This window comes from Euprymna scolopes, chromosome 29 (assembly GCF_053919585.1).
Source record: "Euprymna scolopes isolate OS-2025 chromosome 29, ASM5391958v1, whole genome shotgun sequence".
Classification (NCBI taxonomy): domain Eukaryota; kingdom Metazoa; phylum Mollusca; class Cephalopoda; order Sepiida; family Sepiolidae; genus Euprymna; species Euprymna scolopes.
The window spans coordinates 52,033,789-52,049,684 of NC_136510.1; the positions used below are offsets into that span (position 1 = coordinate 52,033,789).

General features: G+C 32.6%; 1 protein-coding gene across 12 annotated transcripts in view; it reads right to left on the minus strand.

The window, feature by feature from the left end:
* The window catches only part of LOC145252651 (cleavage and polyadenylation specificity factor subunit 5-like), a 506,089-nt gene that overhangs the window by 334,505 nt on the left and 155,688 nt on the right, over positions 1–15,896 (minus strand). For 2 of the 12 annotated variants that reach the window (XM_080112400.1, XM_080112405.1), the window contains one exon: positions 2,690–2,801. The exons of the other annotated variants lie outside the window; for them this stretch is intronic. In XM_080112400.1, coding sequence (XP_079968526.1) covers positions 2,798–2,801 — 4 coding nt within the window. In that variant the 3' untranslated portion in view covers positions 2,690–2,797. Of the gene's footprint in view, positions 1–2,689; positions 2,802–15,896 lie in introns of those variants that run through there. 12 annotated transcript variants of the gene reach the window in all.

The following is a 15,896-nucleotide window of genomic DNA, read 5'->3' on the forward strand; positions in this document are numbered from 1 at the left end:
AGACAGAAAAGGAAAGAAAGAGAGAGACAGAAAAGGAAAGAAAGAGAGAGACGGAAAAGGAAAGAAAGAGAGAAACAGAAAAGGAAAGAAAGAGAGAGACAGAAAAGGAAAGAAAGAGAGAGGAAAGGAAAGAAAGAGAAAGTTAGTCAGATGCAGCAGACAACAACAAAGCTTCCCTCATTTCCATTTCTGTGTCATTTTTTTTTTTTTTTTTTGTTTAGTTTTACTACTTTTTTGTCCGATGGGATATGTAGATTTCTTTCCGGCTGGACACTTAACCCAAATGCTGGCCACTCTTGACTTTCAAGTCTGATACTGTTGTGATCCACAAGGAGTGGGGAGAGTCTCCATATCAAGTGTCTCCTAAGGAAAATATTAGCACCAAGTTGGAAAATGGCAGCAGAAATGCGAAGTAGAGAATTCTAGGCTAAGGAAAAACAATATTATGCCATCTATTGACCTCTTGTGTCATTCATATTTCATTTTCATTCATTTCAAACACATAAAAAAATAAAAAATAATTTTTTTTTTTAAATTAAAACAAAAGGAATGACGGGTTGGGGATATTTATCATTCTTTGCTATTATGAAAATTTTTAAGGATTTTCTTTATTTTTCACAAAGTATATTTACCCGGCATTGCCTGGGTGAAGATTTATCACTGGTGTGAGGGCTTAACAGATAAGTCATGTTTACATTTTTTTTTTTTATGCAATTTTTAAAAAATTGAGTTTTTCCTTAAACCAAACTTTGAAAGTGAACAAAAAAAAAAATAACTCAATGTATATTTAAGTCACATATAGACAAGAAATATGTACAGGATTTTGTTGGATATTTTCATTAATTCAATGATCATTGACGATTGAAATTGTGTTTTCGCGTTTCAATTTTTTAAGTATACAAGATGAAAAATTTTCTATATTCATTTTTGTATTAATCTAATGTTTTTAATCAATTTTTCAATTTATATTTTGCTTTTATTAAATCTCCATATTTCAATGAGTCATTTTAATTTTAGTACATAAATTTGACATTTAGCTCAATTTTATGTAATTTCTTTTTAAATTCTGTTTAAAAAGTACAATTTCTTTAAAAATCTAATCACCTCCAAACAATTTGTGAATGCGTGATGTTTTATAATATTCATTTTGTGTGCGTAATTTTCACATTACATCCAAATTTGTTTCACACTTTTCTTGATAAGTGCAATAAGTGCTCCAAGGCAAAGTAAGGTTTTTATTTTTTTTTTTATAATATTTATGTTTTTTAAATAATTGTACAAAGTACATTGAGCACCTTTATTTCTGAGTAAATGGATGACAGTCAAATTGTGTGTGGTTAATATAGGCTCCAGTTAGAACAAAATCTCTTCACCCATGATAATATTTTATGGGTTTTAAGATAGGAAATGCTTCTAATAAAGTCTGCAAATAATTCATAAAATAACACAAGTAAAAAGGTCAAGGAAAGAGAAACCAGATCATTTACATGACAGCAATCATAAATAAAATTTCTTGAGATTTTTTTTTTTTAAATCTTTATGCTTATATGTCCACAATGACCTGTGGTGTAACGGATAAAGTACTAAGCTGACATTCTTCTGGAAGAAGTTGAAGTTTCAATCCTCAGTGAGGGTGATACAAAAAATATAATCGTGTATTATTTAAAACTTTTACCTGGTCATATCTGACTAAATGAAAGCATGCTACCCTCATCGTTTAAATAAAGGACTCCGTTTGAAATTCCATGCACCCCCCCCCTTCCAGAGTTCAACAAGATATATCTGAAGATGTAAAGTTACATTGATCGAAAGAATTTACTTTTATTATTGCAAAAGACTTACCTTAGTCCATTTTTATCACACATTTCCGAAAATCATGCTTTCAAGATTGAATAATAATGATGAGCCTCATTGGATTTCTCATTGAATCTTACAGTGAAAAATTTGTTTGATCTTGTTACAGGGCTTTGTTAAATTAAAATGTCTTTGCTGCTTATGAATGTCCTTATTTTTTGCCTCCTCAGCAGTGTTAAACACAAGATCGTTTTCTTAATGTAGGAAAAATCCAGCTCCTCAACACAAAATTTAAACTAAAATTAAACTGACCTCATTCAAGATTCATTAATCAAGAGAACAAGTTAACTGTAATATCAGAACAGATAATATACTTTTAATTATTTGCAATAAATATAAAAATTTATCATTAGGCCAAATTAGGCAGAAAGCCATTAAAAGTGTTAAGAATTAGGTGTCATTGGTCATTCTTGATGAAAGTGATGAAAAAAATGTTTATCCTACTTTTAACTGGAATCATCAGTCAGCACAATATACAATTTTTACTCTAAGGGTCATTCTACTTAAGATACACCAAAATTGTTTTAAAATTTTATTTTTTTATAAATATATTTTATATTCAAATTTATTGGAGTAAAATAGGAAGGGAAGAGAAACAAAATGTAACACTTTTACATTCTGAACCCAAAAGTCAATGGATCTTATGCAAATGACAGTTCATATTATTGTAAAAGACCCTAATGCAAAATTCATACAAACATTGGATTCCATGTTAAATTTAACATGCGTAAAATGTTATTGAGAAAAGCAGTGCTTGATCTTGGTATATGGCTTTGTTTAAAATTGCATTTCTGGACAGAGATATAGATAGTTGTAAATGTAGTATAGATAGTCGTTTTCTTTTTTTATTGAAATGGGGAAAGAGCAGTCAAGATATATACAAATAATATTTACATGAGGTTGAAATCCAAGCAGCAAGTTATAACTTGAGAAATAGAAAAATTTACCTGCAAAAGAAAAAAAAAAATTAAGATAAATAAAAAAAAAAAAATATAAACACTGGCTGATACATACAATTTATTTGCCCTTAAGAAACAAAACATATAATAAACTAGTAAATAAAAAATACAATTCAATATTTCAAATCTACTAGCAGGAATACATTTTTAGTTTATTAAAAAAAAATATATTTTCATATATTGATTATAACAGACATTTTTACTCCACTTTTTTTCTTTTTTTTTTGTTATCTCGGTCACTGAGTGTATTTGCGCAGGAGACTGAATAGTTTGGACGGCAATTAATAGCTGACATCACAAGAACTCAATCATGCAAAATTTAACAAACAATGGTTATAATTCAAGAGAAAATACTTAAAATAATTTTAAGTCTTTCTAGTCTTCCTTTTACCCTACAGAAAAAAACTTTATGCAATCATTTTCTTTTTTTTTGTCATTTCTATAGTTTGTATTCAGAAAAGTTTCAAATTTATTACACAATAAACGTTTCTCTCTAGTAACACAAGGGAGACAATCATCTAAATTTAAGTCTTAATTTGGATTGACAAAAAAATAAATGTCAATAAAACAAATATATGAAAACATTTTTTATACATTTAGGGAGAAATTGATTAGCCTAACACCAGAACTACATTGGCCCTTATTTTAACCACTTTGGATGGCTTTCATTTTCTTTGTACCCTTTTCAAGATACATACAATGACATTAGGATAAAAAGAGATGGTGATATTTAAATTCAAAAAGAAATTTTAATAAAAATAAAATGCTTATTCAGTGTTATTTTTGGACATATTTAAAAAAAAAAAAAAAAAAACCCTGTATACATCAATTTTCATATTTAGAAAAAAAAATTAAGCATGTATTAAATAAATATATTTTTATATATTATTTTAAAAGTATTATTAGCTATTTGTTAATATCTAGATTATAGGCTTATTCTTATATTAGTCACACCACCATCCTTATCTTGCTTGCAAAAGTCACATTTCAACCAATGTAACCGGACGTTCAAATGTTTCTTTTCACACTTCAAAATCTAATAGTTAAACTTGAGAAGCCATATGGAATTTTATAGTCAAGTCTTTAATGTAGTAATTAGCAAAGAAAAGAAAAATAGTGGTTATTTTTTATGCACTTACGTAAATCCATATTTTATATTTTGAGTCTATGTTTCTATTGTCACTGCAGGTTTTGTATTTTGTGATAGCATTTAGGAAAGATTAGCTGGTGTGCCTGGTGTTGCCCGGATGTTTGGAAAAAAAAAGTGGTAGTAGACAGGCAGGCTTGAATCTGTGACGTGAAGGGGGAAAAGAAAGTGAAAGACAAGCTCAGATCTTACCGCTACGCAAAGACGTGAGAGGAAGTGAAAAGCGTTCAAATTTAACAATTTAAAAGTTGACTTGCAGAAATGAGTTCACGCATGCGCAGAAATGAACGTTGGCTGCAAGCCATTTTCTATTGTATTTTGCTTCCCCAAGATGTTGCGGAAAACCAGCTTCCCTCAAAAAGGAGGAGCTCTCCAAATGAATAGCAATTGCTTGGTTTTCCCCACATTGATCAAAGCCAATTGCTTTCAAGATGTCTCGGCCACAAAGATCTGGCAAGTAGATTAGTTTTGCTTTATACGAAAAAGACCAACAAACACGCAAAAGGATGAAATAGAGGGAATTTTATAAAAGTTGGTCAAAATAAATGTAGAAACGACATCTGTTCACAAATCGTACATATTATGATCTAGAGAGTATATAAAAAGTTCTCCAAAATAATAACCCTCTCGAGAACCCCAGCCTTTCTTGGACATACAAAAACGCATGCACTACTTGCCTTATATATATATATATATATATATATATATATATATATATATATAGATATATATATATATATATATATATATATATATATATGAAGAAAACTAATTGATTATTTGAGCCATCCATAATTATAGGTCATATTTTCATAATTAGATGTTTGTACATTTTGTACTCGTGCCAATGTTATAGATTTGACTTTGAACCATTTCAAACGTTTTGTTGAATATTAATATATTGGGTTGGAGGTGAAAACTCCAAAGTAGTCAGATCAGAACTTAAAGGCTGTTTAGCGGCCAAAACATCTCCTAGCAACATCTTGGCAGCAGCATCATTAAACAAAGGAGAAAAAAGTTCTTTAACAATGATAGATCGAAAAGAAAATATCCTTTTTATCAATTGGAAAACAATTTTTGTTTTATGCATTCAAGTTTGTTTAAAGCTTGAGAAATAAATAATTTATATAAGAAAAAAACATTTCCAGTTTTAATCAGAAAAGAATTTTTGCAGATGTAATTTTATCGAATTGCTTTTAGATGAAATTCCTTTCTAGAAAAAAAAAAGAAAAACAAATTTTGCCTTTATCATTTTATTTCCCTAAACTTCTAAGCAGCCATCAAAACTTGCATTCATCGCATTTACTCTTTCCTTCATTAACCTTTTTTTCTTATCAGTTATTTGCAAGAAGATCTGCATTATTTCCTTTATTTCAAACCTATTCAGGTGCTTCCTGAAATTAACGCTTTTATTAATATCACATTTTTCAATCAGAACCGCCTCGGGCAATAAAAGATGACGACAATGCAGAAGAGGGAAGAATTATAAATTACACTTGAAAATTTGCTCCTCATAATAAAGTTGAATTTGTTGAATATTTCAACAAAGTAAATACTTTAAAATAAAATTTACTTTTTGTTTTCATTTGTTTATGCAACAAAGAGAAACCAAATAATTTTTTGAATGAAACAGTAAAGTATCAAAACTCTTCAGTTAATTCCATTAGAAGAACAAAACAAATTTTAAAAGTGTTGATAAACAATCAATTCACAGTAACAGACTTTTGGACGTTGAAGGTTCGATGCTTTATATGGCAATAATAAATGCGAATCACATAACACTTCTACCCGGCCACAGAAAGAGGACAATATACGATTAAATAAAGGGTTCAGTTTGAAATTCTGTACAGGTACTCAGATTTCAAAGATACTTTTCAATTTTGAGAAGATAAACGTGATTAATGTGTGTGTGTGTGTGGGGGGGGGTTACATTGACCAAAATGTGAAAATGAAAACCGCAATCCAAAACAATACAAAGTTGTCTTCACCCAAGGCAATGACATGTCCATTATGGCAATATCTCACAACAAGCGTTTACATAGAAAGTATAATTTGTGAAGAACAAACTAAGCTTTTTTTCCTTTAATTACAAGAAACCTTCTCAACCACTAATAGCCATGGTTAATGATATACTACCTGAAAGCTCTTCGTTCAAACTCTACAGGACATTGCCAAGGTTGCTGCAAAGGTAGGCTTTCTTTACCAAGCTAAAGTGGTACTTACGCCTGGGAGTATCTTTTATCTCTAAAAGGCCACCATCCGCCCATGTATGGAGTATTATTGCAACATTCGGGCTGATGCATCTGCTAATAGCTTTTCACTCCTGACAGGATTAAGCAAAGAATCACCAACTTGATAGGTCCCGCTCTGTCAACCAAACTCCAACCCTTGTTCCATCAATGAAATGTTGCATCCTTGTGCTTATTTTACAAGTATTTTATGGAAGATGCTTTGACAAACTCAAAGCCCTTGTACCCCCACCCCGATGTAAATACCCACAACAAGCAGCAAAATCCAATCTACACCATAGAGATCCCTATATACAAGAAAGCCTTTTATTCTAATAGTTCTTAGAATTCCTTCCCAGGTTCCTGTTTCCCCTTGACTGTACTGACATGCAGAAGTTCAAGTATAATGTGAACAGACATCTTGCTGCCCAACTCCCTACATAGTGTCCCTGCAAATTATGTTCCAAATAATAGCCCACTGAATTCAAGTGCCATTGTGCCTGGTTTGGAGTGAAATAGCAGAACTCACTTTATGCTCCAACAATAATCTATCTTCTAAAATATAAAAGGCAAAATGTGTTCGCATGTGTTGTGTTGTGGAACAACAGTGAAAATAAGAACAATCAAGTCGAGGTTCGGTTAAGGAACAAGTTTATTAACAATAATGTACAAAGATAGGAAAGCGTGTATATCTGCTGGACACTCGGCTAGCAGTTGAATTGCAGTTGCATCTCTCTCACTAGTGTTGGAATTACTAGCGCTATTTATAGTGCTAATCGGTGTAAATTCCTCAATTCAAGGAAAGTCAGTATAACCCCCCCCCCTCGAAAATATCCCGTCTGGGATTAATAACGTTGTCAATTCTGTTGATTTCCGTTTTCTGTTTGATCTTCTGTTCTCCGGAGCCGTCTCTGGTATGGGCCCTTAAAAATATCAAACACTGTGTCCATGATGTCCTCCTCGGCTGATCTGGTCACCTCACTGTTCAAGTACCTTTTCCGAATTTGGTTAGTGTCACGTTTGTGCACAAACTTTGGTCCCTTAATTATGTAGACCATGTTGCCTATTTGTTTCTCAACAATGCCAGACTCCCAGAATGTCTTATTATTTTTGTGAATCTTGTAGAAGACTCTTTCGCCAGCTTTATAACGTTTTTTTGTTATCGGTTATTTGAGGTTTGGCCTATCCTGGTTTGGTAACAACTTGTGAAAAATCGATCTAACCTTGCGTCCAAACATAACCTCAGCAGGTGTCTTCGACATTTCGATGTTTGCATTCAAAGTGACTCTATAGACTTGTAAAAACTGTTGGATTGATTTATCCGTCGGCGACCCACTAGCTTTTTTCAGAGCTCTCTTGAATGTGTCAACAAATTTCTCTGCTTGTCCATCACTTCTTGGGTCATATAGAAGAATGGTTATATGCTTGATTAGATGATCCTCGCAAAAATGTTTAAATTCGGTAGACGTAAATTGCGTTCCATTGTCTATAACAATGCAGTCTACTACACCAAACCTAGCGAATAGTTCATACAGAAAGTTAGTTACCTCGGATGTGGGATTCTTACATTTTAATACTTTCAGTTATCTACAACAATGAGATACTAGAACCCATCTAGCAGTCCTGCAAAATCTAAATGAATCCTACACCAAGGTCGGTCCAGTTTTGCCCACGATCCAAATTGAATCAGAGGAGCTTTCATCACTAATACACATCCTCTATACTCCCTGATTTTTCCTTCTATATCCTTATCCATGTTTGGCCAATAAATGAAAAAGCGCATAAGGCTTTTCATTCTTGATATATCTGGATGTCCTACATGGAATTCCTTGAGCATTCTTTTCTGTAATGTCGCAGGAATTACGACCCTGTCGCTATATAACAGGACGTTATCGCAAATTGAATAAATTTCTTCATCCAATTTTTTTATTGTTGTTCCTTTCTTTCATGCATATAATAAATTCATCCACCTCTGCCTTACTCTTAATCTCATCAAGTGTTACTGAAAGTTCTCTTATTGTGTCACATAATGTATTTTTTACTTCAACTTCCGCTTGAATGGCTGCTATTACCATATCCTCCAATGGTTCTGTCTGCTTAGGTATTAACCTCGATAACCCGTCTGCATGAACCAAATTTTTTAGATGGTTACATACTCCATTTGAAAATTGTAATTCAGAAGTATGGTACCCCAGTCTATTTGCCATATGTTGTGGTAGTCCCTTTTTCGATCCGAAAATCGTTAATAATGGTTTGTGGTCTGTTTGTAACTGAAATTGTCTACCATGCAGGAAACGATGAAATTTCTTTACCGCGAATATAATGCTTAGCGCCTCTTTTTCAATTTGTGAGTAGTTCTTTTTGGCTGGCAAAAGTGATCGGGATGAATGTGCTATGGGTTTCACTTTTCCATCATCCATTGTGTAAAATGCATGCTCCTATGCCATAGGAGCTGGCATCGCTTGCAACTATAATTTCACGCTTGGAATTATAATGTGCCAGAAACAAGTCAGACATTAACGTCTCTTTAATTTCCCGAAATGCTTCTCGCACTCTTGTGTCCAGACCAATTTTTGGTCTTTCCTTAACAGTTCATTTAAAGGCGACCTTAGTTTATGCATATTTGGCACAAATACATTGTAGTAATTTGCCAAACCTAAGAAACTTTGTAAAGACGCAATATTTTCTGGAGCAGGCATATTCTTTATTGCACTCGATCTATCTGGATCCGACCTTCTTCCATGTTTATCGATGATTTGCTCCAAGTATTTTATTTTCTCCATGAAAAATGTACATTTTTCCTGTTTTACTTTAAATCCATAATCCTGGATCCTTTTGAATACTTGGTTTACATGAACTTTGTGTTGTTCTTTGCTAGCGCTTTTCGTTATTAGATCGTCCAGGTACCCTACTGTGAAATCCAACCCATTTAACATAATGTCCATGATTTGCTGAAAACCCACAGGGGCGACTTTGACCCCAAAAGGAAGTCTGTTAAACTTGTACAATCCCTTATGGGTATTAATACATAGCAGCTTTGAACACTCCTCATCGACTAGAACTTGTAAGTACGCATCACTGAGGTCGATTTTAGAAAAATATTTCCCTCCACTCAGTTTTGCAAATATCTCTTCAGGGTTCGGAAGAGGATAATGGTGATCTTGTAATGCCCTGTTTAAGCCTGTCACGAAGTCAGCGCAAACCAGAATCTCCTTGCTCTTCTTTTTGATGTAAACCGTTGGTGCAGCCCACTCACTGTGATCAATTTTTCCGATGACACCCATGTTTTTCGAGTCTTTCTAATTCATCGTCTATCTGTTTTATAGCGGCGTATGGAACATTTCTTTTCTTTCTGAACATTGGCTGTTCATTTACTTTTATGTCAAATTTTGCTACCGCTTTTGTGCACCTTCCCAAACCACCTGAAAATATGTCTGGGAAATTCTCTTAACTCCCTCTTAAGTTTTTCTGCCTCCCCATTTGAATCCTCAACCTTTTGGCAAAATGAGCTTAAAGGCAGATCCCATAGTCTAAACTTTTCCAACAGATTAGTTCCAAAGAGGTTGTTTGATTTTCACATGATAAAAATTCTTGCTTTTTCAGTTCTGTTCTGGAAAAAATATTCGTCAATAATTCTCCTTCGAAGGTAATTTTTTCGACACTGACGCTTCTCGCTGTTTATGTGATTTAATCAGTGGGTCTCCCAAGCCTCTTCCATGTTTGTACATTAATAATGGAAATGTCAGACCCACTATCAAGCTGTAACCTTACTTTCTTTTCAAATATTTTGACCTGTACATATTTCCGGATATTTTGTAAATTTAATGAATGTCTTTCTACTAGATTTTTTTCTACAATGCGATACTTTATGCCTTTTCTGGTGGCAGTTGTCACATTGTTTGAATTTGTAGGGACACTAATTGTACCAATGTTTATTTCCACACCTCCAACATGCTCCAGGTGCATCTTTTCCTGTTTCTTTCTCTGGTTAGTCGAATTTTTCTTTTGATGGATCTTTTTAATATGCGACACTCCGCTTTCCTCTATGTCATGACTGTCTTGCTTTAACGCAATAAACCGTTCACAGTCTTCTGCTAAGTTTTGTAGTTTTAAATTTGGTTCATTTTCGAGTTTATTTAAAACACGACGCCTGATTTCAGCGTCTTTCAGCCCTTGCACAAATATTAAACATTTAAAATTATCTGCTGATAATTCCTCCAGTTTAAAATCGTCGCAATGCTTGTTCACTTTACTTGCATAAGTAGTGTAGTCATCTTCTATTCTAGTAACATTCATACATTTATATCGCCTATGGAAAAGAGATGTTTTTGCAGAAAACAGTTCTGTAAGTAGTGTAACTGCTTCTTGGAAGCTCAACTCACTGGTCTTTTTTGGGAGAATAAAATTCAAACTTTGTATGGTCGGCTGTTCCCAATTTCCTTAGCAAAAGCCTAACTTTTCGCGTCCGACCAGGTACCACAATCCGATATAAAGATATCCTCATATCATCTATAGTACTGGACGAAAGGGACATCGTCTTCTGGATTAAAATTGAAATTTTCAATAGCGGCCCACACAGCTGTTTAAGAAAATGCGTTATGATTATCGCCCGTTTTAATTAACTGTGTCGCCTCCAGAATTTTTGTTTGTTCCTCCTGTGTTTTCATCAATATTTCCTCAAAGCGTTTCTGTTGTTGAAACATTTTTTCTTCAAATGCTTGTTTAAATCTCTCTTCTCTTTCTACTTGTTGTTGAATTTGCTGCTTTTGCAACGCGAGATTTTGCTCTGCCTGAAATTGGAACAATTCCAACAGTGAATCTTTGAATTTCGCATCCATCATACGAATTCACTTTACAATTTACGCTTGTATTAAATAAATATTCCTTAGTACAAAAAAAAAAAAAAAAAAAAAAAATCAAAGTTTTCTTACCCAATTCTTTTGTTTGAAGAACAGTTTAGCAGTCCTTTTTTAACTTAATTTGTTGAATGCTATATTTCTAGTCTTACTAGAAACAATTCAGCGAAATAACATGTTTAAAATTTTTACGGAGCAAAAATAAAATTTGTCGCTTTAAATATCGAACGAATTCGTATGAGAAACTTTTAGTTTTTTGGGGGTTTTTTTTAACCCTCTTTGCCTTTTGCAAAAAATGACTTGATTCTTTACATGTTTTCTAAGCACAAATGATGTACGCGAATAATTATTTTTCAGTCTGTCTCTTTTTTTTGACAAAGTTTTTTTTTTCAAATCCCAGATGTTATCGAAATAACGATAAGCTTACATGGTATTTGCTAGTTGGTTTTGGACATTTAACTTTGCAGAAGAAAATTCTTACCGTGGGAAAAATGGCTTCTGGTGAAGAAAAAATTAACCACTTTTCCCTTTCTAAAACACTTGGAAACTGTGTTCAATTATTAAATTGACAACATTCGCGTTTTCAATAATTTCTTCATAAATTCATTTATAAATTCTAAACTTTAAATTAAATAAAAATTAAAGAGTGCAAAAATCTTTAAAACAGGTGGGAGTTTAAGAATCAAAAATGGAAAATAGGTCACAGATATTAAGTGAAGAAAAATATAATCATCTTTTCTATGAAATCTAATTCTGCTGGCTGCGATAGCATTATGATTGAATTTTTCAGGATCAGCGATTCATGTGACTAGAATTCAAAATTGTCAACAAAATCTAAACAATTTTGGGTTTTCCTTCAAATATTTTAATCAATTTATCTTTGTTGAATAATCAGTATTGTAATAAATGCTTATTTAATTTAGTAATATTTATTTTCTTCTATTGATCAACTGTATGTGCTCTGCTCTATTGACCAAAAGCTTTCTGATTTAACTATTGTTATAAAAAAAGATGTTTTAAATACTCATCTATCTTTGCCTACTATTTGTTTGTAGCTATTTATCATCCCTAATTCATGTAATAGTGATAACACTGATTATATCAACAAGCGCTAAAGGTAATAAAGGTAATAAATATACAAACTCCTTGGATGCCAAGGAGTTTAGTAATTCTCGAGATTTACATTGCTTTTTTTTTGTTGTTATATTTAGTTAAAGTCATCAGAGATGTGGATAACCAATGGCAAAAGTTGAAATCAGGATAACTTTCCCATGTGTGTACACAGAGAAGGGCAATAAAAACAACATTTTTCCTTAAACAACTCCAATCAGTTTCAACTAAGAACAATGAAAATTAAGAGAACGTCACCAAGTGTGCATTTGGAAGGAAGAAGAAAGATATTTTTTGATGAAACTAAAGTCATCTAACTCTTCCCTACCCCCATCGTGAATCATTTCAAATTTTCAATGCAAAATTAACATTTTCAGTTTTTAGACAGAGAGAATAAGTGGTAGTGACAAAAAAACAGAAAAGAAGGAAAAGGATAAAGTGAGAGAGAGAGAGGAAAGAAAATAAATAAAATACAGCCATGAAAAAAAATCAGCAAAAATCAGTGTTTTCTAAGTAAAAAAATTTTTTAAATAAAAAGGAGAAAAAGCATATTCCTAACCAAAAACAAAGGTTCTAGCAATTTAAGCATAAATTCAACTTTTCTGGATTAAAAAGAAAAATATTTGTTAAAAGGTAGAAAACCCGCATCTTTAAAGAAAATTAATTTTAAAAAAAACAAAAAACTTATCTATTATTAAATAAAATAGAAATAAACTCTTCTGATTTGGAGCATGTGTGTGGGGGGGGGGGGTACTTTGTTACTTTTAACACTTCTAAAACCAAGCTGCTCTCCTTTCACTACCTGGTCCTGGATATGACCTTAAACTATATCCGATGGTGAGGCCCCAGCTTGCAGGCCTTAGGGAATGTGGAGCCACCCTTTAATTGCCATTGCTCCCAGGTCCACTCTGAACCGGAGTGGTAGCACCTGTTAGGGTCCCAACTATGGGTTAAATAGAATACGAATTAAAAAACAAATATACTATATTAAAAAATCGTTCTTCAAAATCACCAGATTCGGCATTAAATAACCTGAAACGGGTTGATATGCCGTAAAACAAAACAACCAACCAACCTTTCACTACCAATTTGTACGTAGGCCTATGTTTCAGGAGGATCTATCAGATATCTTTTTGGATGCAATTTTTTGTTGAAGAGTCTATCAGGAGGCACCCTTTTACTCCAGGCAAATCGAATGGCTTTCTTGAGAGAAACCCTTACTTTGACAAGCTTCTAGGACTGACTTTCACTGCAGATCTAAAATTGAAGGTTTGTATGGATCAGACTTTGATGTGATCAACTGTATGTGCTCTATTGACCAAAAGCTTTGATTTAACTATTGTTATAAATCAAATACATTCTAAAATGGAGTACAGCTGCTACGTCTGGAGAGGCACTGCTCAGAGCACTCTTTCTTGCCTGTACAGAGTACAAAATGTACTTCAAAATCTAGTGGGACTAATCTCTTCCGTTCTTTACCGAAAAGAGGTTGCTAGCCTCTCTACAACCATTATTTCCATGCAAGGTGATCCACTGAGCTCCAATCTGGTTCTTTTTACAGGCATTTACAGCAAAAACTTGTTTTCTTATCACAATTAAAAAAAAAAAAATCTTTCCTTTCTTCTTAAAGCAGAATTTTTATGAATAGAGCTCCTTTGTGGAACAGGTTACTGCAATACTATTACTCTACAGATTGCAACATGGTCATCTTAAAAATCAAATTTAATGTTGATAAATGTGTCTCTAAGTAAAATGTCCTCATAGTAACCAAACTTCGTTCATACCATTAATCATTCTAAATCCTATCTCGTTCAATAACATGGTACAACAATAAGAAATGAAAATTGGCTAGTCAGAAGCAAATAATTTGTCAGTTGAAATGCTTTTTGGGTCTAATTTTGCCCTGACAACATAACTTTATATATTAGATTAAAACCATACACAGGTAGAAAAGTAAAAATAGATTTAAGGATAAAAATTTATGCCATATAACTAATAAAATCTGACATCTTATAAACCAATGTTCATGAAGATTTTTTAGAACAAATAAAATCCATCTAATAATCAAAATGGTCACAATATTTATGTACTTAGAACGTCAAATGATTAATTAAAATCCTTTGCCTGATTTTATATCATAAGCATTGAAATACTGACCATTCTTTTGCAACACTAGACTCTGCTTAATTACATTGCATTGTGAGAGAAAATTGATTAGAAACTTTAAATTAGCATTATTTGTTTAGGGATGCATTCCAATTAGGTTTCATTTCATAATTAAAAAACAATAATGTTTAAAAAAAGAAAAAGTCATGGCAAACAATTTCTTCCGTGAAATATGAGATCAAAAATCAGTCCTATTGCAATAAAAAAAAAAGTGATTAAAAAAATTAAAATCAGATCTCAAAGAAACGAAAAAGTTTATATGCATACATACACACACACACACACATTTTATATATATATATATATATATATATATATATTATATATATATATATAATGTTAAGATGCATATTATTCCACATATACTTCTAGAAAAGTAATTCCAAGGTTGGGGGGGGGGTATGAAACAAAAACAATGTTGTTTTATATTTTATTTTGATATTTCAAGCAGTCCTCTGCTCTTGGTTACAGAATGTAGTGAAATAACAATGAAAAACGTTAGAAAAACTGGAAATTTGTTTTTGAACTGATCTTCACTCCTGATCTGAAATGGAACACATACATCAAATCTGTTGCCAACGTCGTCGGAAAAGTTATCGGATCATTCTACCACTTCAGTAGATATCTCACTGCTGATGCAATTCTCAACCTGTATAAGAGCCAAGTACGCCCTAGGATGGAGTACTATTGCAACATCTAGTAGGTGATGCTCCTTTTTCTTCTCTGCAACCTATTTCCCCACAGAAGAGACGTTGCAAGCCTGTCTCTGCTCTATCATTATTTTCATGGCAAGTGTTCGACTGCGCTTCAATCTATGGTCCTCCCTTGCCAATCTTTCACAAAAAACACTTGTCTAGCCAAAATCACTATCAATAATTTCCCCCAACCCTATCGGTGCCTAAACCAAAACATGGATTCCATGAACAAAGCTTCTTTCCTAAAACTGCTCGCCTGTGGAACTCACCTGTAGAATTCTATTCTTCAAGTACAACAGAAACAAGTTCTTATTGAACTGCCCTCATAAGTAATGTAATTATACCAAATTTCCATCACAAACGATTACTATGCTACTGTCCCAATGACTACCATACAGACATTAACCTTTATCCTCAAATGGACTCTAGGACTTGATATATGATTACCCCTTTGTAAAAATAAAAGTTTGATTTAAAAAAGATACACCTGAAGAAAAGTACATCAGTTACTACAATAGAGATGAGAATACTATCCAAATTTTCAATCCTAATCTGAAAAATTTCTAAAAAGAAAATGTTCAATTTTAATATAAATACAATGTTAGATTTTTTTTTAATTTTTATAGAAATATTTTATATCTATTTGATGAACGCAAAATGAATTTATAAAAATCTCAATACATTGAAAAAATGTAATATCTAAATATTTTACAAACTCAAAAGATGTCCACATTCAGACAATAAAATCCAACCTCTTCATTGTAGTGATTCCTAGATGCTGAAAGGCTTTCTACTCTAATTGTTTTTTTTTCCTTGAACTGCTAGTCTTTCGAATTTCTCCCTATTTCCTTGACTGTACTAACATGCAGAAATTTAATTAT